Source organism: Bactrocera tryoni, chromosome 4 (assembly GCF_016617805.1).
Source record: "Bactrocera tryoni isolate S06 chromosome 4, CSIRO_BtryS06_freeze2, whole genome shotgun sequence".
NCBI classification, from domain to species: domain Eukaryota; kingdom Metazoa; phylum Arthropoda; class Insecta; order Diptera; family Tephritidae; genus Bactrocera; species Bactrocera tryoni.
In genome coordinates this window covers 13,819,990-13,842,319 of record NC_052502.1, presented here as the reverse complement: position 1 = coordinate 13,842,319, position 22,330 = coordinate 13,819,990, and the positions used below count along the sequence as shown (strand labels likewise).

At 36.4% G+C, this 22,330-nt stretch overlaps 1 protein-coding gene across 1 annotated transcript in view; it reads left to right on the top strand.

The window, feature by feature from the left end:
• LOC120775607 (myb-like protein AA) overlaps positions 1-19,242 on the top strand; it is a 138,180-nt gene extending 118,938 nt beyond the window's left edge. The window contains exons 3-5 of the mRNA XM_040105848.1: positions 2,114-2,222; positions 16,139-16,303; positions 19,106-19,242. Coding sequence (XP_039961782.1) covers positions 2,114-2,222; positions 16,139-16,303; positions 19,106-19,170 — 339 coding nt within the window. The 3' untranslated portion in view covers positions 19,171-19,242. The remainder of the gene's footprint in view (positions 1-2,113; positions 2,223-16,138; positions 16,304-19,105) is intronic.
• Positions 19,243-22,330: the final 3,088 nt, after the last annotated feature.

The window sequence follows — 22,330 nt, the reverse complement described above, 5'->3', positions numbered from 1 at the left end:
AAACTAGCTCCGAAACGGCTGGACTGATCAACCGGAAATTTTGACACGACTTTCATAGATAAATTTGCCAGGTAATGATCGAAGGTTATAAGGTATAACTACCTTCCTTATACCTTATAGCTACGATCGAAGGTATTTTTGATAATATCTTTGACAGTTTAAGTTACTCTGAAGTGTAACATTTTTTATAAAAACTAATTTTTTGGGTATCCCCTATTTCAAAGTTTGATTAGTCCCTGGATCATTACCTGTATTTATCTACAGTAATAATCAATATTTTTTGTTAGTTTTTGGATTTGTTAAGCAAAAAAAATCTTCCTTACTGCCAGACACCTTTTTCAGTGATCCTCCTTGAGACTGGACACGGAATCAAGGGAATTCAAAATTTTTCGAAAGGAATCGCCAATTAATAAAGTACATTAAATTCTGTAAATATACAGGGTGATCCACTTCGAGCTTCTCTACTTTTTTTAAAGAAAAACAAGAAAAAACGTTAATTCTCCTGCACCGAAGCTAATATACCCTTCACACGCGCATTTCTTTTAGTAACTATGTGTTCAGTTTATATGGAAGCTATATGCTATAGTAATCCGATCTGAACAATTTTTTCGGAGATAATATTATTACCTTAAGCAGTAATCCATGTCAAATTTCGTGAAGATACCACGTCAATGCAAAAGTTTTCCATACAAGAACTTGATTCCGATCGTTCAGTTTGTATGGCAGCTTTATGTTATAGTGGTCCGATATCGGCAGTTCCGACAAATTAGCAGCTTCTTGAAGAGAAAATGACGTTTGCAAAATTTCAAAACGATATCTTAAAAACTGAGGGATTAGTTCGTATATATACAGACAGACGGACGGACAGGGCTAAATCGACTCAGCTCAACATACTGATAATTTATACTTATATATACTTTATAGGGTCTCCGACGCTTACTTCTGGGTGTTACAAACTTGGCGACAAACTTAATATACCCTGTTCAGGGTATAAAAAACACAGAAGCTTCAAATTTATTAGGTTAATGTTTATTATCATTCGGAAGAACATTCTTTGGCATTTATTTTTTGAAGATTATAGCTTTCAAATGTTGGCCGCAGCTACGGCATTGCTCTGTACGCCGATTATCTTGACCTTAAGTTGAGCGAAGCTCGCGAAAATTTCGTAATAAAGTTGAAAAATTTGTAAACGTTGTTCAGGCGTAAGTATTTCTTGGATCATCCGTTATATCCAGTGATACGTTATGGGAATACTTTGGTCTTGTAATTCTCAAATAATTTGCAATTTAGCTCAAGCTTTTTGATATTCATGTTCTGTAGAATAAGATAATATAATCTCAAGTAATAAATGAAATATCAAAGATTTATTCTTCAACGGTATAAGTTTATAATTACAAACATATGTATGTACATATGTACATAGGTAAAGTCATAACTTTCAATCGAATACATCACCATCTAATTGCGTGGGCTGTTTCTACTGTCAAAATGACGGTGTTCGGCTTTCTCAACTGTCACACCAAAAATGGTAAACGATTTTCTCGAATGCAACAAAAGGAAGATATCTATTTGAATACATGTAGAATCTTAAATCTAAAGTACACATATATAAACATATTTACATATGTATCTACAATACATATTTGGATAACAATCTCCTAGCGCATCAACGGAAAGAAGAGCAATCCGACAAATGATTTGACAGTTTGTTTACCGCATTGTCGCTTGTGATTGACAGCATGAGCAAGCTTTTTGTAACACTTAACCCGCGTAGCTGCACAGATACGCCGCAAATATGTATGTGCATATGTAAGTATGTAACATGCAAATGCAAAAACAATATATTGTATTCATTGAAAGTCGGTGTGTGTATGTGCATGTGAAGATATGAGTCAAAAGTCATTTGTAATTATCGCTAATGACTTTTGCTAACGGCATTTGAGGTCATCACTGAGGTGAGTGAAAGTCAAATTGATTTTTGTAAAATTAATTATATATATATGCATTTATATTTGCTCATTTCATCACGTGCAATAATTGTAAAATATTGTAAATTAATTCCATTAGCACTTAATCTTCAATATTTTTATTCTTCTTCTTGTTCTCTTTGCAGATAAATTTACGTTTAATACTCGTTAGTGGCAAAACAAAAGAATTCCTATTTAATCCATCAGATTCTGCTGGTGATATCGCACAAACAGTATTCGATAATTGGCCTGAAGGTGAGTGACACATCAATATACACTTACATAGGTATTTTCCAAAGTAGCTGCGCTGAATATAAATTAGTCCGAATTTAAGATTTTACTTTATTGCTGAGAACCATAAACTGACTTTTAGGTATGGTATGTAATTATGAGTTTAGATTTATATTGGTAATAATTTCTGAGTGAGTTCTGACGTTGAAGGTTCGGTGTTTGCCTTAGATCATTATAAGCTATCAAGGTTATCTGCATTCAATGCTCTTCGTTGTGTTTGCAATCGATGTTATGAAAACAAATTCGACGACCTTACGTTTCTTATAAGTTTTTGATAGAGAATAATGATTTTTTCTAAGATATGGAATCGAAATACCTATAACATAACCCTATTTACAAAGAGTAACCTAAATAACAGAAGTTATAAGTAAAACGAACAGAGGGCATTAATTTCTTCCGAAACGGTAATCAGTCCCAAATATATCTATATATAACTCCCTTGCTCAATTCCAGTAGTTGTACTCGAAACTTAAAAAAAAAATTCTAACCAACCAATTCCTAGGCTAGGTTAGATGGCTGATGTATAGAGATCACACGAGGACTGCTGTGCGTAGCACTTTGTGAAGCCATATAAAATAAGAACTCCTGTGTTCGAACTTATAAATTAGCAACCAATACAAATTTGCACAAGCGTTTAATTTCCATTCCCGCCGGTTCGGTTAGATGTCTGAAGGTATGCGCTCCCAAGTATTTAAGCCTTGACTTCCCAAAAGCAGGCAAGTCAAGAAGGAAGTATTACGTTGTTTCCACCTCATCTTCTCCCATACAGCTTCTGCAGACGGCGTCCGGTAAGATTTCCATCTTTATAGCATGGACGCCAATAGAACAATGGCCTGTTAAAAGCCCCACAACTAAGAAGACGCTGCCCTCATAGAAGATAAAGAGATCACTAGATCTCTTGCGATCGATCTTGGGCCAAAAGGCTTTTGCAACAGCGCATGTACCTATGCGAAGCCCAGCTATCTAGTAGTAGAACAGAAGAGAATACGGGAGCACCAAAACGCTCCCATTCTACTGATAGCGGTTCTTGGGTCCTTTTCTTGCTAGCTCATCAGCTTTACAATTTCCTGCGATTTCGCTGTGCCCAGGCACCCATACCAGTCTTATCACAAAGACACACGATGCTATTGAAAGCGAGGTTAGGCACTCCTTGACCAACTCTGAACCTGAAGTGGATGGTCACTTATCTAAAGGAAGCTGCACTCCGTAGCAGTAAATCCACTGATACCTTAATGACTGCAATCTCCACTTAAAAAAACACTGCAATAGTCTGAAGCTAAAGTTGATAGAGAGCTCCTGACGGTAAACCCCTTCACCAACCTCCGTTAAGAAGCTCACTGCCGCTCTGCTCTAACAGTTTCTTCCCACCCACAACTCCCTCGTCGGTATGTGGACCGAGAAAGAGCCGCCAGAGTTCGGTTTGGACCTTAGTGCAACACACATGCTGATGAGCGCCGCGCGTTGAACGTTTTCTAGCCACTTTGAAAGTGTAGTATTTTCTAGAGCCCTCCACCACATAAAGACTCCATAGAACATAATGGGCTTGACTATGGTGTCGTTGAGCCAGAGGACCACTTTTGGTGAGACACCCCACCTTTTGCCAAAGGCATCTCTACAGCGGTATAAGGCAGTCGATATCATTTTTGTTCTTTCTTCGATATTCTTCGTATTCGCCGATTGCAGACGGATGACTCCCATTTGTGGCAGCGGTGCCACCGGGGTCTTGCATCTTCTAACTGATTCCTCCTCTGATACAAACATTTAAGTATGTATGTATGTATAACGATCCAGTGTCAAAACTCTTGATTTGGACCTATACTATCAGAAACTGAACTGTCCGAAATATGGAATTGCTCAGATGGGCAACAAGAGAGGAATTGTGATCCGTGAGGATATCACCAGACTACTCACATAGTGGGCGTTGCTATGAGAGGGCTTTTAGTTTCTTCTTAATATCACAACAATACTGATAGCAAAGGAGTACATTTGCACCCAACTTTTTTATAAAATAAGCACGTCCGTACATGCTTACTTATTTCTAGCAGCACTATGAATGAAAATGGTTTAAGTTTTTTGTTTCCCGCTTTCGCCAACAATCGTCTGTACCGCACTATTATTCATTGAATCAACAACCGAGCAACGAGGACGAACAAAGACACTCGCAATTATTTATAATCTTAACACAAATTAATTGACGCACTTTGCTGTCCAGCAGCTGCGACAGGAGGCAGCAACAACACGCATTTACAACTGTTATAGCTTCAAAATGATTGTCTACTGCAGACGCCCTATATGTCGGGCGCTCTTTCGCTCTCTTCTCCTGTATTATGCTGCGGAGCAGACGATTGATTGCTGTGGGACATGAACTTATACTCGTATGACAGCAAAAACAACAAACAAAGAAATTGCATCAATTGCCACTATAAGCACCAACACTTCTACATATCCACCACATGTAAGCGTGCGTGTTTGTGGGGTAAAGCTGCAGTAGCTAGGTCAAAGTAGAGCACAAATGCGTAAAATGCAATAAAGTGCTGCGAATGGCCGTTCGGTCGGTCGGTCATCTTCGTTGCGCTGGACACTGCTGCTGCATCAAATTCAATTAGCATGCATAACTCGAAGAATGAAAATGTGCTACGTTGCAACAGCCGGCGAGCGCCTGACATGAATTATTGAAGATGCAATGAAATGTGCACAGTGTGTGATGATATGACCACTTAGGCTCTTAAATTTTAAACTGTACAATTGATGCACCCTTCTGTTGTTTACAAAGAAAACACTCTGAAGTTGTAAGTTGTTAGTGACTTTACAAATCTCGTAAATGTGCCAAATATAAAATTTTCAACAAATTGGGGGTTTCTCTTCCGAAGCTGTTGATAATTTTTTATTGGGGTGTTTTTTACGTGGCGGGTCCCAAACCCAGCGCACAATCCTTAGGAGGGATGGTTCGCCGTCTCTCTTTATCTCGCCTTCAAACGGATGTTCTTTGGCTACCCAGAGGATACTTGGTCTAAGACCGGAAGTCATAGGCTGCTTGAGCCATTTTTAGAAGTATCGTTTCTGGTCATTCCTAAGTGAATGGCAATCAAGAGAACTTAAAAAGTCATTTTACCCTTAATGAAGCTTAATGTATTAAATTTATACACTGAGCAAGACATACCGACAGACTGTACATATATATTTAAAATCGCTAATAATGCTCTATGAGATCTCCCAACTTCAATTAATATTTCAGCTGAATGAAATTTCGGGCCACTATTAGGTCTATGTTTAATCATTCCTCGGTTTTTGTAATAACGATTTGAAATTTGCTCACGTATTTTCCTTCCCAAGAAGTTGTTTGTTCGCCAGAACCACCAATATCGTACTATTAAGGAATATAGCTGCTATACAAGCTGATCGAGCAAAATGAATTTCTTCACCAAGTTTGGCCAGATATTATCTAAGAAAGTGACACAATTTCTGAACAAATTCTTCATTCGGACCACTATAGCCCATAACTTTTATATAAAGTGACTTATCAAAATCAAGTCCGTTTATGAAAAATTGATTTATTTGATATTGATCATGAATATAAAATTTGACAAAGATTATTATCGAAGACAAAGCTACAATCTCCGAAAATTGGACTACTATATAAAGCTTTAGATATACGTTGCCATAAATATATTTTACACCCTTTTAAGGTGAAGCATTGTTGTTGTTGTTATAACGATAGAAAACATTCCTAAAGAATTTCGAGGAATGGTGCCGAGTTACAGTCTTCGGCAGTATAAAAATTCTGGTCCATTCCAGTTACTTAGACGTGATAGCCGTGGTAACGGAATAATAATGATAGGCTAGGTTAAGAGGTCGATCCTAACAGGGATCTCACTTCGATAGCTCAGAACGCCGGTCCGTTGTGTTACCTAAACTACCTATATAATAGATAATAAGAGCCTTACAATTGACAAATTGGCCTATCACAAATTCGTTGAGACGGTTAATGTCAGCTTCGGTTATGTCACTTGGTTCGCCGGCGGTAATACTGCTGAGTTGCTTTATATTCTGCTTTGCAAAGACTGGACAATGGCTCCATGCAACTTTGATGACTTGTTTCCGTTAAAATTATTGGCCATACCGCATGAATGCCTATTGGATAATGCCTGGCGATGAAGTAACTTGATGTCATTACTAGTGAGGACAGAGATTACTTGACCTTTAAACGCATATTTAGCGAGCTCAGCTTTAATATTGCGACTCTGCTGTCTGAGTAAATGCTTATTTGCCTGAAAGAGGCTTCACTTTTTAGCAGTACGTATACAACCACATTAATAACAGTCACTTTTGCCTGAGAGCCATTGCAGTGGGCCGGTGGCATAAAGCATATATTTACGGAGACCTTCTTACACAAAACTCTCCTTCCAACTTTCCCTCCTAGCTGCGACCTATCCATGAAAAGGCTCAATAATCCTCTTCTGCAGCTAATCTTCTGCATTCACATGTCTCTCTTCGGTATGTGAAAAGTGAGAAACTGCCAATATTAGCCTCTGGGACGCAATGATCCAAGTCTTCAGAGATGTAGTTGAAGAAGGAGAAAATTTCTGCGTGAATTTTCTTGTCCGGACCCCTTCATATGGTCAGCTTCCTTGACTTAAAATTTGAAGAATTAATATACCGCATGTGGACCCATTCAATCTGGCGACAATGAACTTTTTCTCGCACGGTTGTCAGTTTATGACTGCCCAGTGTTATATAATAATTCTGACCCTATTTATAACTACACATACAATGTATGCTGACCACTTTTAATTTATGTAGCAATATATAAAAGTGTAGATGTTTTCATTGAGCATCTGTGAGTTATTGGTAAATGCGCCAGCAAGCTGAATTTAATTGAACTCGATTGAGTGGCAACACAAAAAAAATGTTTTTATTTTATAAATAGCATACAATAAGTGCACATATCTGTATATATATACTAAAACAACGTTCTATATACATATGATCCATACAACAGCAGTTGCATTGCATCAATCACTGTACACAGCCACAGCCATATCTGCTATGTAGCCACTGTCCGTCCGCCTCTATGCACCTCGGCGACTTGCTGCGGCCAAGACCGTGAATTTCCTGCACAATATGTTTTTATGAGTACAACTTTGTTCGCTCCCTGCCATTATTGACAATTTATTTCTGATTTATTGTCACCATAGTAATGCTTTATTGCACACACACACGCTCATACAAACATACACCCATTTAGAGAAACTATTTATTAGATTTTTTCTGATTGCACCTGAAATTGATTTTGCTGCAATTGTTATTTGTTACCACATATTTGTTGTTGTTGCACTTGCTTTGAGTAACTGTTGCTGTCTACAAATAAAAATTACAAATTTACGTACATATGTATATGTATATACATGGAGTGTGTGTGTGTGTAGTAGTTAACTATTGGAAATTTTCAAAACAAATACGAAGGTGACGTTTATTGTTAATTGCTGGTCTCAATTTATTACTAAACAAATAAACAAATGTAAGTGTATATGTACATATGTATGTGTATACATTTGTACCTGTTTTGATTTATGTCAATATTTACCGAGTAAGTGAACTTGAAATGTGTTCCTTGATATTGTGCCGTTATATATTCATAGAACTCAAGTTGATACTTTCCGGTGTAAAAAAGCGCATATTACCTAATAACATAATTGCGGTTGTTATTGTTTTACAATAATAAGTTTTTGTGCCGGCCGCCGCATTGAGCGACTAATCGGTTTCATGAACTTCAGTGTCATAATCAATTAATAAAAGCAAACACTTGCATAATTTGTTCCAGAGACTGGTGGTCTTAAATGCCTATAGGCAGTATCTTAAGCTTTTTATACTCTCTCGACTATAATAGTTATTTTCACCAATTAGTGCTTTGTAAAACCTAGAACTAAACGAGATATGCAAGGTCTGTCGCAAAAGAAATAGGGCTGTTAAAAAAACAACAAAAAATTAATATATTTCAATAGTTATATTTTTTTATTCAAAGTAGTTTCCTTGTGCTTCGATACAGCGTTTAGCCCGGTCAATAAGCATTTCAAATAAGTGTTTAAGGTCATTTTTCGGAATGCTCTTGAGAATATCGGTCGTCGCCTTTTGGATAGCTGAAATGTCCTGAAACCAGTGTCCTTTCATGGACAAATGAAGTTTTCCAAATAGGTAAAAATCACAGGGTGCCAGATCAGTTGAGTAGGGTGAGTGATTAATGGTTAATATGGAGTTTTTTGTCAAAAAATCAGTGACAAGCGTCGACCGATGACACGGCGCATTATCGTGCAACAAGCGCCAGAACCCTGCCTCACTCCATTGTGGTCGAGCACGACGAATGCGTGACAAAAGACGCTTCATAACACCAAGGTAAAACACAGCATTAATCGTTTGGCCAGGTGGGACGAACTCTCGGTGTACAATACCCTCGGAATCGTAAAAACAAATCAGCATTGTCTTTATTTTTGACTTCTGAAGACGATCGACTTCTGATCGTCACAGAGGTCCTCACGACCTACTTGGAATCGCTTAAACCACTCATGCACATTACTACGGGATAGGCACTGATCACCATAAACTTTTTTAATCATTTGAAATGTTTCAGTAAACGTTTTCCCAAGTTTAAAACAAAACTTAATATTTGCTCTTTGCATTTTACGACCGATGACTAAAAGCTGCTGTCACTTTTTGATCGATAACATCGATTGTAGTTATCCAATTGTCTTAAAATTTTTACGAAATGTCAACAAGAGATCAAACTTTTTATTTCATATACCCACCAATAGGTGGCGCCGCCAGAAACAGTTATATTTAAAAAGTTCTGTTTCTTTTGCGACAGACCTTGTATGTATATGTACATATATACAAAACGATAAACCTTCACAGGTGCATTTCTTGTTTGTATGGCAGCAATATGCTATGGTCATCTAATATGGACGATTCGGAGCAGCTTATTAGAAAGAGAAAGACGCGTTCAAAATTTCATATCTCAAAAACTGGTAGATTAGTTCTCGTGTATACAGACAGACGGACATACGGACATGGTAATGATATTCAACTCGTCATGCATTATATAAAGATTTATGCTTGGGATCGTTGTCCTGTTACAAATAAAACTCATTTTCGATCTTCAGTTTAACACTTAGCTTAATGTTTTGACGTACTATGGTGTAGGTTTCCAGTACCATCACCTGCCATTCGGCCCCTTACCATGATGGATCCGTCTCCGTGCTTCATACTGAAAGTAAGATTTTGCGGTTGAAGATCGTAGTTTTTTTTCCGCCAAACCATTTGTTCAGATGCTCTGAGCCAAATAAATTATATTTACTTTCATCAGTTAATAAAACCAAATAAATAATTTTAGAAACCATTCAAACCGTGCTTTCTGAGGACTATTCTTACTGTTTTGAGATTGACATGGATATTCAGTTGATTTCGAACGGTATCGGTCAGTTTTGGAGCATTGAAAAGAGGATTTTTCTTAGTTTCCCGAACGATAAATGCACCAGCTCTCTCGGAAACGCGTTCCTTTTGCTCGTTTTCTGTTTATTTGCAATTCTTTCTTCTTTAATATAATGACGAATTGTATGCTGCACACTTCTCCTTCTTCTTAATTGGCGTCGACACCGCTTACGCGATTATAGCCGAGTTAACAACAGCGCGCCAGTCATTTCTTCTTTTCGCTACGTGGCACCAATTGGATATTCCAAGCGAAGCCAGGTCCTTCTCCACTTGGTCCTTCCAACGGAGTGAAGGTCTTCCTTTTCCTCTGCTTCCCCCGGCGGGTACTGCGTCGAATGCTTTCAGAGCTGGAGTGTTTTCATCCATCCGGACAACATAACCTAGCCAGCGTAGCCGCTGTCTTTTAATTCGCTGAACTTTGTCAATGTCGTCGTATATCTTATACAGCTCATCGTTCCATCGAATGCGATATTCGCCAATTCGCTTTCTCCAGAAGCAGGTTGAAAAAGTCACACGATAGGGAATCGCCTTGTCTGAAACCTCGTTTGGTATCGAACGGCTCGGGGAGTTCCTTCTCGATCCTGACGGAGCTTTTGGTGGGATACCAAATTCAGACGTCGCGGCATAAAGGCAGCTCCTTTTCGTGCTGTCGAAAGCAGCTTTGAAATCGACGAAAAGGTGGTGTGTGTCGATTCTCCTTTCACGGGTCTTTTCCAAGATTTGGCGCATGGTGAATATCTGGTCGGTTGTTGATTTTCCAGGTCTTAAGCCACACTGATAAGGTCCAATCAGTTTGTTGACGGTGGGCTTTCATCTTTCACACAATACGCTCGATAGAACCTTATATGCGACCACTTCACCAACTTTTTTTTAACGATATTCTGCTATATCCCTGGGAAATTTATCGTCTTGGTGCAGTTCAATCTCTCGTCTAATTTCTACACTTGTTTGTCGACCCATCAAGATTAGACAAAAAAGCATATTCTTTAAAAAAAATACCGCTATTTCAGCAAAAAAACACTTGTTTTCGTTTTTGAAGCTTTTTGAACCGTTATTGACTACAACAATAACAGCTCATCTTACAAACAAACCAAAAAATAAAGGGTGCCATAAAGGTTTGAAGTTAGCAATGTGAAGATATATTTTTGAATAGAAAGTGGCTCACTTTCAGCGTGACTCACTGTACATATATACAAGTATGTATGTTATAGGGTTCCCCACGTTTCCTTATGGGTGTTACAAGCTTCGTGGCAAACTTAATATACCCTATTCAGTTTATAAAATTTTAATTAGGTACAAAGCTCATAATTGCAACAACAACGATATGTGCTGTAAAATTTTCGAAAAGTAGTCTTACTATTAGAAGTATAACACCAAAAATATTAATTAAATTATAACTTTATATTACAATCAGTCTATAAACTAGTTAGTCAGGGAGATACCTAACTCAAAAACTACTTGGCGGTAATGAAATTTGGTTCGGGTCATTTGTATATTATGTATGTTATACATCATCCTAATGATATAGTTCAAAAATTTCCGACATCAGACCACAACCACATCTACTATTCTTTCTAATTCAGATTTATTCTGATTTCTTTTTACTTTTTTAAAAATACCTGCGGCGTCGAAAAATTCTTCATAAAATAATCCTTCTAACACGATAGGGGTAAAGTATCAGTTAAATTTGACAATTTTTCGGTCGGTTTAAATACTTTCTGTCTCTCATATACCAAATAGAAGAATCCCTGTGCTACCAATTGGCCTTGCGTCGAATATAGCGATTAATTTGTTAGATGTTCCAATGAGGCATATATTTCTGACTACAATGTGATTTAATGTCAAAATGGTCAAGATCAGTTAGCGCCTTCTCCCTGCCCCAATATACCAAATAGTATAGTTTTCTCCCTTCAGATTGATATTATACAGAATGTAACGTATTACCATATACAATATCGCAGGACTCAGGATCACATATCATAATAAGGAAAAAAAGAAGTGAAAATATTTCCAAAAATATATTGCAAGGATCCACTACTTTCCTAGCATTCAAATGATAGACATTATATAATATTTAGATAAATATTTCGACCGTAAAACAACACAACAAAGCGTCTAGAAGTAGACATCTGAATCAATTAGCAATTGTCCTTGAAAAATATTTCAAACTACATTTGTGACCTGTTGATACCTGCTTAGCAAATATATTGCCATTTGCAAGTTTTCTAGTTGCTAAATAGTAAATTACATAAGCTTATAAAGGAAACTATAATCATTAGCCTCAATTTTAACCTAAATAATATCGAATATCAGTAAATTGTAAGTGAAAACTTCGACTAACTTATGCTTCCTGCATATAACATACAAGTGTACATTTTAGTGCCTCATAATAAATGTGTAATAATTCGAAAGCATTCTTGAGTAGCCCTCAAATGGTGACAAATGCTACCAGTTAGTCAACAAATGGTTATAAAATGGTTATAAAGCTTTCAACTGTACCAATTTTTACAGTTTATGGACTGATCCAAATTGGAATAGAAAATTATTTAAAAATAAGAAGTCTTATTAGCAAATCCATAATTTATTTTTATTTCAGGGGTCACATAGGTTTCCTCTGGTAAAAAACAGTCTTTTTCAACAATTTTTTTCTCATGTAAAAAGTTAAATATTTTATTAGAATTTTTTATTGCTACAAACATACACTATTAACAAAGAAATTATGTATTTTTTTGAAAAAAAATATTTTAATCTCGGCCATTGCGGCATCATTTTCCGGCGACTCCTCGGGAAAAAAATGCACCCGCGTTGACGTGATAACACCTTATAGGATCATCTAAAGTGAAAAATACGTGTTTTAGTTAAAACCTTAACTTAGAATTGGACGAAGGCAAAAACTGAAAATTGGATTTTTGGCAGAAATTTTTACAAAAAAGGGAAAATTTCGCGAAATTTTTTTCGAAATTTGTTTAAAATTTCATGAAGATCGGTTGAACAGTTCGCAAGAAATCTTGGCTATCAACTTCAAAAACACAGAAAAATGCGTTTAAAGACGGCGCACTTAGTCTAGCTAGCCTTGGGCGCACAAGTTCTCAAGGCTGTATCTCCGAAACTATTACTCGGATCAACTTGATAATTTAGGACAATATTCTAGAGAGAATATATAGAGAATAAGACAATAAAAAAATTAGACTTTTTGAAACCCCTTAACCCATTTTAACCACTAAATCTCGAATAGAGTTTGTTTGGTTAGATTTGCTATCTGAAGTTCTTAAAGAAGGCTACTTTTTAATATCTTAAGCAAAACATATTTGTGAAAAGAATCTATAAAGTTGCTATATATTTCTCCTCCGTATAGCATATGTGAATTTTTTAACTCCAGATCCTGAAAACTAAATATTTTAACCATTTACTTGCCAATCTGCTAGAATCTCGTAACCACCTTCGCTTTGTTTCACCTTCGTCCTGAAACAGTTGGAATTTCTGCTGGGTATACCCACAACTACACACGTACATTAATATAATGTAGTCCTGTGCATATTTGCTGCTTAAAATTAGTATTCCGTCAGCGCAATCACATTGTAAAATGCCACTTAGTGTGTCCTGGCCATAGAGACTACACAGCCAACTGCCCACTGCGGGTCAACGGTGTTAAATTGACCGTCCGCGGGCAAAGCGAAAATTCGTGCTGACACCCAACGCGCGCAGCAATAGTGTTACAAGTATGTTTATATATACAGATTGTGTCTACATACATTCATATGTACATTGGCACATATTGTTGAATTACTTTGATCACTGGACACGCGCTTTGTGTCGGTCACGCCTACACGCAGTGATACAGACATACCTATATGTATATGTAAGTCTACATATGTATATACCATACCTATGGGCATACATATATTAATTCGTAGTGATATCCTGCTGCTTATCCCTTTCTGCGTCCCCTCTGCATCCTACCCTCCCACCTTAATAAACTCAAATGGATGTCAGCAACCAATTAATGTTGTTGTTGCCGCTTAACTACATTGACTCTGGGCTATCCCTCGTGTAACTGCTGTGTATGTATGTATGTACATACATATGTATGTGTGTTTGTTGCCGCATAGTTGCTGTTACTTGGTGTGCAGGCGCCGCAGTGCAGCCAACGGCTCTGTTGTGCGAATTGGAGCGCCTGATATTCGCCAACTGGTGTTGTTGTTGTTGTTGTGCGTAGAGACTATTTAATATTCATTTGTCGTTTGCTAATGAAGGCACTGCATTTGTCGCTAACTTATCCTGATTTATTTACCACTAGCAAACAGCCGAACTCACGTACACGCACGCACTGCTGTGTGCGTAACAGCACAGCAGCAGCGGCAGCAACATTTTGCCTTTGCCGTCGCCTTCGCGTAGTGGTTGGCAACAACAATGAATAGTTACAAAACAATACATACATGTAACATTTACAATATAACAGTGGATTGTGTGCAGTCGGTCGGTCGGTCTGACATCCTTTTATCACTTTCAAAGAACCAGTCTGCACTGTGGTAAAGTTTCGGACTTATCCTGGACGGGGTTAAAGTTAGTTTTCCATACAAGAACTTGAGCTTGATCGGTCAATTTATATGACATATGACAGTTATATGCTATAGTTGTCCGATATTTTTGCTCCGACAAATGAGCAGCTTCTTAGAATGAAAATGACGTGTGCCAAATTTCAGATTGATATCTCAAAAACTGAGAGACTAGTTCGCATATATAAGGATAGACAGATGGGCATGGCTGAATCCACTAAGCTCGTCCCATCATTCTGGCAAACTGAAAAACGGGGTTTTCAATAGGGACGCTACAGAAGTAGACCGATAGGAACAGCAAACGACGCCATGTTTTTACCCGCTCTTTTAACATTTCTCTACAGTAAGGTTTGCTATTTCATCATGGAAAGATATACGATCCAACAACGAGTCGAAACATTCAAATTTTCTACCGGAATTTGGAGTCAGTGGCCTCAAATTTAAGAGCTCCACGTTCAATTTATGGCCGATATAATCGTTCTGTTAGATCAACAATATCGCGTCTGGTGGAAAAATTTGAATAAACAGACACAGTACAAAATGATCAATAAAGAAGTGCCCGTAAGGTACGTACTCCATGAGTCACCATTGCGTCCCGAAAAAATTACGATTTGGTGCAGTTTATGGGCCGGCGTTGTCATTGGGCCGTACTTCTTCCGTAATGATGAAGACCGGCACGTTACTGTGAAGAGGAATCGCTACCGCTCAATGATAACCGAACTGATGATAAAGGTTGGACAATATGTGGTTCCAACAGGACGGCGCCACAAGCCTCACATCGAATGTCACTATCGATTTAATAAAACCCAAGTTTGGTAAACGTGTGATCTCAAGAAATAGGACAGTCAATTGGCCGCCTCGGTCGTACAATTTGGCGACGTTACACTATATCCTGTGGGGCTACGTCAAGTCTATGGTCTATGCCAAAAAGGAAGCGACGATTGATGAACTTCTTACGAATATCGAACGTGAAATTGCAGCAGTATCGGCCGATTTATGCTTAAAAACCGTCCAAAAATGGGTTCAGCGTTTGGACTTCTGCAAGCTAGCCCGTTGTGGCCATGCTAAAGAAATCCATATTACAAACCGTTTCTGTTTTATTAAAAAAAAAAACTTTGTATCGCTCTTGCTGAAAAACCCTATACATATAAAATGTATTTAACGAATAACAGCGTTTGGGCTGATCATAAGGCCTCTAGATACACCCGAATGTGACTGTATGGCTATGCGGTTGTGTGACCATGTGGCTCCATTTCGGCCGGCATCGTAATCAAAATAGTAAAATTTCGTGCAACCATGTGACTCATAGTCAACAACAACAACAATAAAGCGATAATGAAGGTCCAATAATGCGCGCACGATCCCTGCAAAGTTCTGCATGCACATAGGAATGTAATGCACTCCATAATCGAACAATGCACTTGCGGAAAGTGAGTCCCACAGCATAAAAGCGACCATATATATGTATGTGTATGTATGTGATTAGTGCGAGTTGTGTGTGTGTGAAGAGGAAGTGCGGCCGAGGCGTGGGTTCTTTGTTGACGGCGTCAAAGCCCTGCCCTGTGCGTGAGTCAGTGTGGCTGGAGCTGCGTTGTTGTTGCATGTGTTGCGTTGCATTTTGTTGTTATCTGTATTATATTAAACCAACAACAAGTACAAACTTCGAAATGCGAAATTTAAACAAATTAAGTCAAATATTTATCATAGTTTAGTGTATTTGCTCGAAAATGAATTCGGAGAATGTGACACCTAACACACACACACACCACATACCAAAAGTGCGGGTACTATTTGGTCATAATAATTCTAATTTTGTTGTTACACTTGTTTTTGTATTTGCAGATTGGGAGCGTGAAGCCGTCTCCAAGGCCGAAATATTACGTCTCATATATCAAGGTAGATTTCTACATTGCAATGTAACTTTAGGCGCACTGGGACTTCCGCTGGGCAAAACGACTGTTATGCATTTAGTGCCGCGTGATAATTTGCCAGAACCCAATTCGCAAGGTAAGTGATAATAATGCCAACAAAAATAAGTATATATTACGGTTATTTAGGAAAGTTATAGTAGAGAAGTGTGTTATTAGAAAGAATGGTCGTATACGAGCTTATTGAGTACTGTTGTAGCCAATTACATAAAATGTATGTCAGAATGAACCCCAAAATATTCAGAATTCGAGTTAAAGTATATAATATTTACAAAAATTGAGTTCATGTTAATATTGTACTCAGAGACGTATAATAAGATTTTCGAAAAATTATCTGTATTTTATATTTGAGTAATTTTGATAATTTTTCAACGATAATTTCCTCAGACAGCTTTTAATTGAGAAGTTTAAGGTTAAAGTCTATTATGGCTGAAAACCCATATATTTTTAACTTTCATGATGATCATAGTACCTTGACTTTTTCAGTACCTAGTTGAGGGACTCCAAACAATTTATAAATGATCGATAAAGAAAAAATTTTTAGAACATAGTGCTAAAATGGCCATAAGTAAATTTTTAGCTAGAAATTTTTTCAGAAAAAAGTTTCACAAATCCTCAACTTGTTTTGGCAACGGCAGCTCTTTCGGTCTCTATTGGAGAAGCAAAGAATTGTAAACAAAAATAGGGTACTTTTGTATGAGATAAAATTTCAGCTTAAGAGAAATATAGTATACTTCTCAACTTATGCTCAAAAGTGAATCTTCAATTGATCACAAGTATTGTTATTTCACTTTGAGAAGTAAATTGGTGGTGCCACATATTCTTATAATGAAAACCAATTTGAGATCGAATTTACTAATTTTCGAAACACTTTTCCACTACAAGTGTTGTTTTTTCATTGCTATTTACGAAATAATTGTAAACTCGTTATGTTCTTAATCGGAAGCGAACGGTCCTTGCTGTGTAAGTGTTCGAAACATCAAGAGACATCGTATATTTGTACGGAGTGCAGTTTTCTGGTACGCTTTAAGATTCTTCGGCTTCGTTTCACTACATCCAATGGACCATATCGGCGCGATGTAGCTTAAGACCAACCGACCAATTGCCATTTATGTTGCGGAAGCCATTCTGGTGGTCTGCTAGACTCCGTCGCCTTTTTTTGGCGGGTTTCCCAGGTATCAGTAGTGGGTTCACTCATCCGACTTTCCACAAATCGGATATTTGAAGAGTAATCAGCGACAAGTTGAGAACCCAGGTTAGGAAGCTTACTGCTGTCGAGCATATGTGCTTTAGCATCAGCAAGTTTATTCCTTCTGGGTCAATGGACTAGGAAGATTTAGCATTGTTAATTACACTCCGAATCTCCTTATCGCTAAAAAGTAAAGTAAAGTTAGAGACTACTCTTGGTATTTTGCGCAACCGCCGGGTAACACATCCTTCGGCCTTGTCTGTAGAAGGCTACAGCGTGAACTACCGTCTAAAATAGCTCACGGGCTTCTTCGGATTCGGAGTATTCGAAGTATGGACCTCGAAATTAGTTTAAACCCGGTCATGATTTCAGACTTCAGGTGCTCCACCCATTTTGTCCGCTGATGCTGATTTACCATTTGCCGAATCTCCAAATTGAGATCCTTTAATTGGGATCGTTATGGCGTAAGGTATGCGCTCCTTATCTAAAACTGCTAATTCGGCTGGGAAACAGGTACAATTCGCAAAACAGCCTGTTTATGCAAGTTGTTCCTACAATAGCACCAATTCTAATCCAACCCATGTATCAGGACGATTTCAGAAAACATATGATTATTATACTTCTATGAATTTAAAGTAGGACGACCTTGTTCATAATTCTAAAATTCTTAGTTTATCTTTCAAAATTTATGGTTTGAGCCTAAACCGCCTTGTCCCCAACAGTTGTTAAAGTCAAAACCTTCAATGCTTGTAGCGACGCACGTTTAATGTCTTCAATTGACTCAAAACGGTTTCGCCGAAGCGGTCGTTTGAGTTTGCTGAAAAGCAAGAAGTCACATGGAGCTAAATCAAGCGAACACGGTGGTTGCGGCATGATATGGATTGAAATTTTGGTGAAAAACTCATGAAGAATTAATGCAGTATGCGACGGTGCCTTGTCGACGGTGAGCTGTCGGCCCATAATTCCGGTCTCTTTTTACGAATTGCTTCGCGCAAACGGTGCATAGCAATTAAATAGTATTCCTTGTTGACAATTTGACCGGTCGGAAGGTATTCGCAGTGCACCAGACCTCAATAATCGAAGAAAACTGTCAACATAATCTTGATTTTTAACGAATGATCGTCTGTTTCCGGTTCGTAAGCATAGAACTAAGACTTGTCGCCAGTTGTTGCTCATCAGTTGATGCTGATGCCGTCCTGGACGTGATTCGTCGTCAACACGTTCTCTACCATCTTTGAGTAATTGGTATCAATCAAAAACACTTGCTAGGGACATTTATCACCGAAGGTCTTTTTCAACATTCTGATTTTTTCGGCACCAAAAATCTGATTCCACACACAAAATTTAATGGAACGAAAAAATCGCCGAATGCACCTTATGTACTTCAGACAGACCTGCGTTTACTAAATATCAATGATTATTTTGATGTGACATTTGGCACAGATGTCAGTAACGGTAATACCAACCTATACCATGGGTTTTCGCACGAAATTTAAATTAAAAAGTCTTACTATTACAGTCGTATAATTTTTCCCAATATGAGTAATAAATTTTTGGATGTTTCTTAAATTTATATAAATTTTTTATATTACAATTTTTAATATAATTACTTAAAATAAAATGTAAAATAGTACTTTCACACTGACAATCGAAAAACTTTTATTTCTCTCTATCCTCCGAAAATATGTACAGATCAAAGGCAGAAAAGTAAAGGCGGTTCCAGTAGATGCTGTTCAACGACATGCTGTATTTTGTAACTAAATTAGCTCATAGTAAATAAATTAATTTAAATATATATATATTATAATAATTATAATACATACATACATACAAAAATACAAAAAAAAAAAAACAGAAACGGAGGAAAAATATATTTTCTAATAAATGAAATAAATATAACACAAATAACCGAGCATAGTTTTAAAATCAAAACTAAATAATAAACTTAACTAAAATAAAATTGATATAAAAGCGAAGATGTGAATTTAGTGGACAGTTTCCAAATGTGAAGCTTGTGCAAACGAGAAACGTAGCTGGCAAATTTTTAAAACAATAGTGAAAATTAATAAAAAAAAAATTACTTATATATGTATATCTAAAATTTACTGAGAAAACTGAAAAATCGCAGCACGACTCAAAAATAAAAATGAAAACCAAGAGATAATAATTAAAAAAAAGAAAAGCAACAACAAATTATAAGCAACAGTTACGTAAGTGGTTAGATACGAGTAAGTGTAGGATGCTAAGGGAACTTAGAGGTTTACAGTTGCCGACCGGTGAACTCTTCGTGCAGAACGGTTATAATATTTATGTATATGATAACACAATATTATATACTAACTTGTAATATTTAAACACTTCTATTTATGTATGTATGACATGTAATTGTAGATAAATATTTATGTTAATAAAAGTAGTGAATTACAAAGGGAGCCGAGAGCCGAGAGCAGAGTTTAAGATATGCGACGAAGAAGAAGGCGCAAGCTGTTTTAAAATAACAAAATGTAACGGGGCTATGGCAAACGGTGAATGCAAATTTACAAATGTATAAATGCTAACTGCTGAATAACGGTGTTGTGTGACAGTCGAAGAAGTGGAAAGTAGGCGGAAAAGAGAGCTAGGCGGGGAGGGGAGGGGAGTAAAGGTGGCGTGTCGAGGTGAAATTGAATTTAGACATTGCGTTATTCCTTCCATTTTCATTGAGTTGTTATTGTAAAGTGTTTGCTAGCTAAATTTTACTTTAAATTTACATTTAAAATATATAAATATATATATCTACGATTTACCGTTACAATCGAGCTGTATGTGATTGATGATTGTTTGATTGATTGTCTGCTTTATAAATGCTATGCCGCTGCGAAACAAAAGCGTGAAATGCAAATTTTAAAATAAAAGGAAAAATAACAAAAAAAATAAATAAATAAATAAAAACGGAAACACAACAGCGGTCAATAGTGAATGCGAAAAGGGATTATAGAAAATGCAGAATATGTAATAAAAGGCAAATGAGAAGCATGAAAACCGTTATGTATGTATTTAGTATAGAATTTGCGCTGGCAACTGTTTTGTGTAGCTGATTTATATAAATATATATTATATGTATGTATGTATGTAATTAAAAGTGTTATTTGTAAATTCTGTTAAGTCGACGTTTTTTTCGGATGCAAAAACAAAGAAAAAAGTGAAACAAAAAAGTAACACTAAAGCAATTCTCGCAGCATGTCTTTCACATATACACATATGTACATACATACATGCAAAAACATGCACATGGTTGGGTGCTCATATGTATGTGTGTCATATGCAAAGAAATTATTAAACAAATTAAAATATTACAAACAAAAAACAAAAAATAATTTAGAAATACAAAGCATACTAGCCACGGGTAATAAAATGCAGCCGCGTCAAACAAAAATAAAACGTAATATACCAAAAAAAAATATGGCACTCACACACATACACACAATGAAAAATTTACAATATGATGCATAAAACACAAAAATGCTCTATATACATACAGATGTATGTATTTTGCATTACAAAAAATCAGGAACTTACCAAACAGCAAAATAAAAGCGTAAAACAAAAACAATAAAATAAAAGTCATAATTAAAAACATTAAAACAAAATGCATAATTAAAAACAATTGAACAAAATTATATATATTATATTACAAATCAAATAAACAATAGTCAAAAATGCTAATTTAGTGTTCATTGCCGTGTTTATAGTTACCAACATCAAAATAATTTTTATGAAAAACAAAACAAGCATAAAAGATTGCATACAAACAGAAAAACTAACAGTTATGTGGAAAACGTATAAAAAAAATATTTGTGAAAATGTTATTATTAATTTTAAAAATATTTTTTGTTCAATTAATTTCGCCCAATTCATAACCTTAAAATAACAAAAAGAAAAGTTTTTGTTTTAACAAATTCTATAAGTTGCTTCTATCCGAATACTTTACCAAAAAAAGTTGAAAGGCTACATCTTTGAGGGTTTGCTTGCCCATTAGTATTTTGCTGAATATTAAGGGCTTACATAAGTTTACGGGATTCAAAAAATCGATTTTTTTCATTGTCTTATTAAATTCTACAACACCTCTAGAATATTGTGTTATTTTCTAGTTGATCCGAGTAATAGTTTCGGAGATACAGCCTTGAGAACTTGTGCGCTCAAGGCTAGCTAGGCTAAGTGCGCCGTCTTTAAGACACACTTCTTTGAGATACAATTCTTAAAGTCTTGAACGAAGGAATTTTTTCGATTACAGCTATTTGAAAAAAAAATGTCCCGAAATTTTAATTTTTTTGGGAAACATGTCTGCACAAAAATCCAAATTTTCAATTTTTTCCCTTCATCCAAGTTCTAAGATAAGGTTTTAACTAAATAAAACACGTATTTTTTTACTTTAAATGATCTTGTAAGAAGTTTTCCTGCCAACGCAGGCACATATTTTTTCCTAGGGGTCACCGGAGATGGTGTCGCAATGGCCAAGTTTAAAAAAAATACTTTATTTTTTTTTTTAAATTTCAGTAGAACCAATAAAAAATTCTAATAAAATATTTCATTTTTTATTTGCAAAAAAATTGAAAAATGCTGTTTTTCCCGAGGAAACCTATGTAAACCTTAACTTTTTTATAACCATAGCTATCTATAGGCTTTAATTTTCGAGCTTGAAATTATCCATCAAAATCAAAAGTATCATAAAAGTCATTTCAGTCTCGACGAAAATTTCCTAACCCCAAAATAATTCTCATTGTAGTAGTTGTCTACTCCAATAAAGAAGAAGAAGTGGTTCAACAAATACATATATAGGCATATTAGGGTACAACAACAAAAAATTTATGTATTTATTAAACCTATCTCCGAAAATGTCTCTATTTGATGTAAAAAAGACCAGTATCGCTCAGCTCT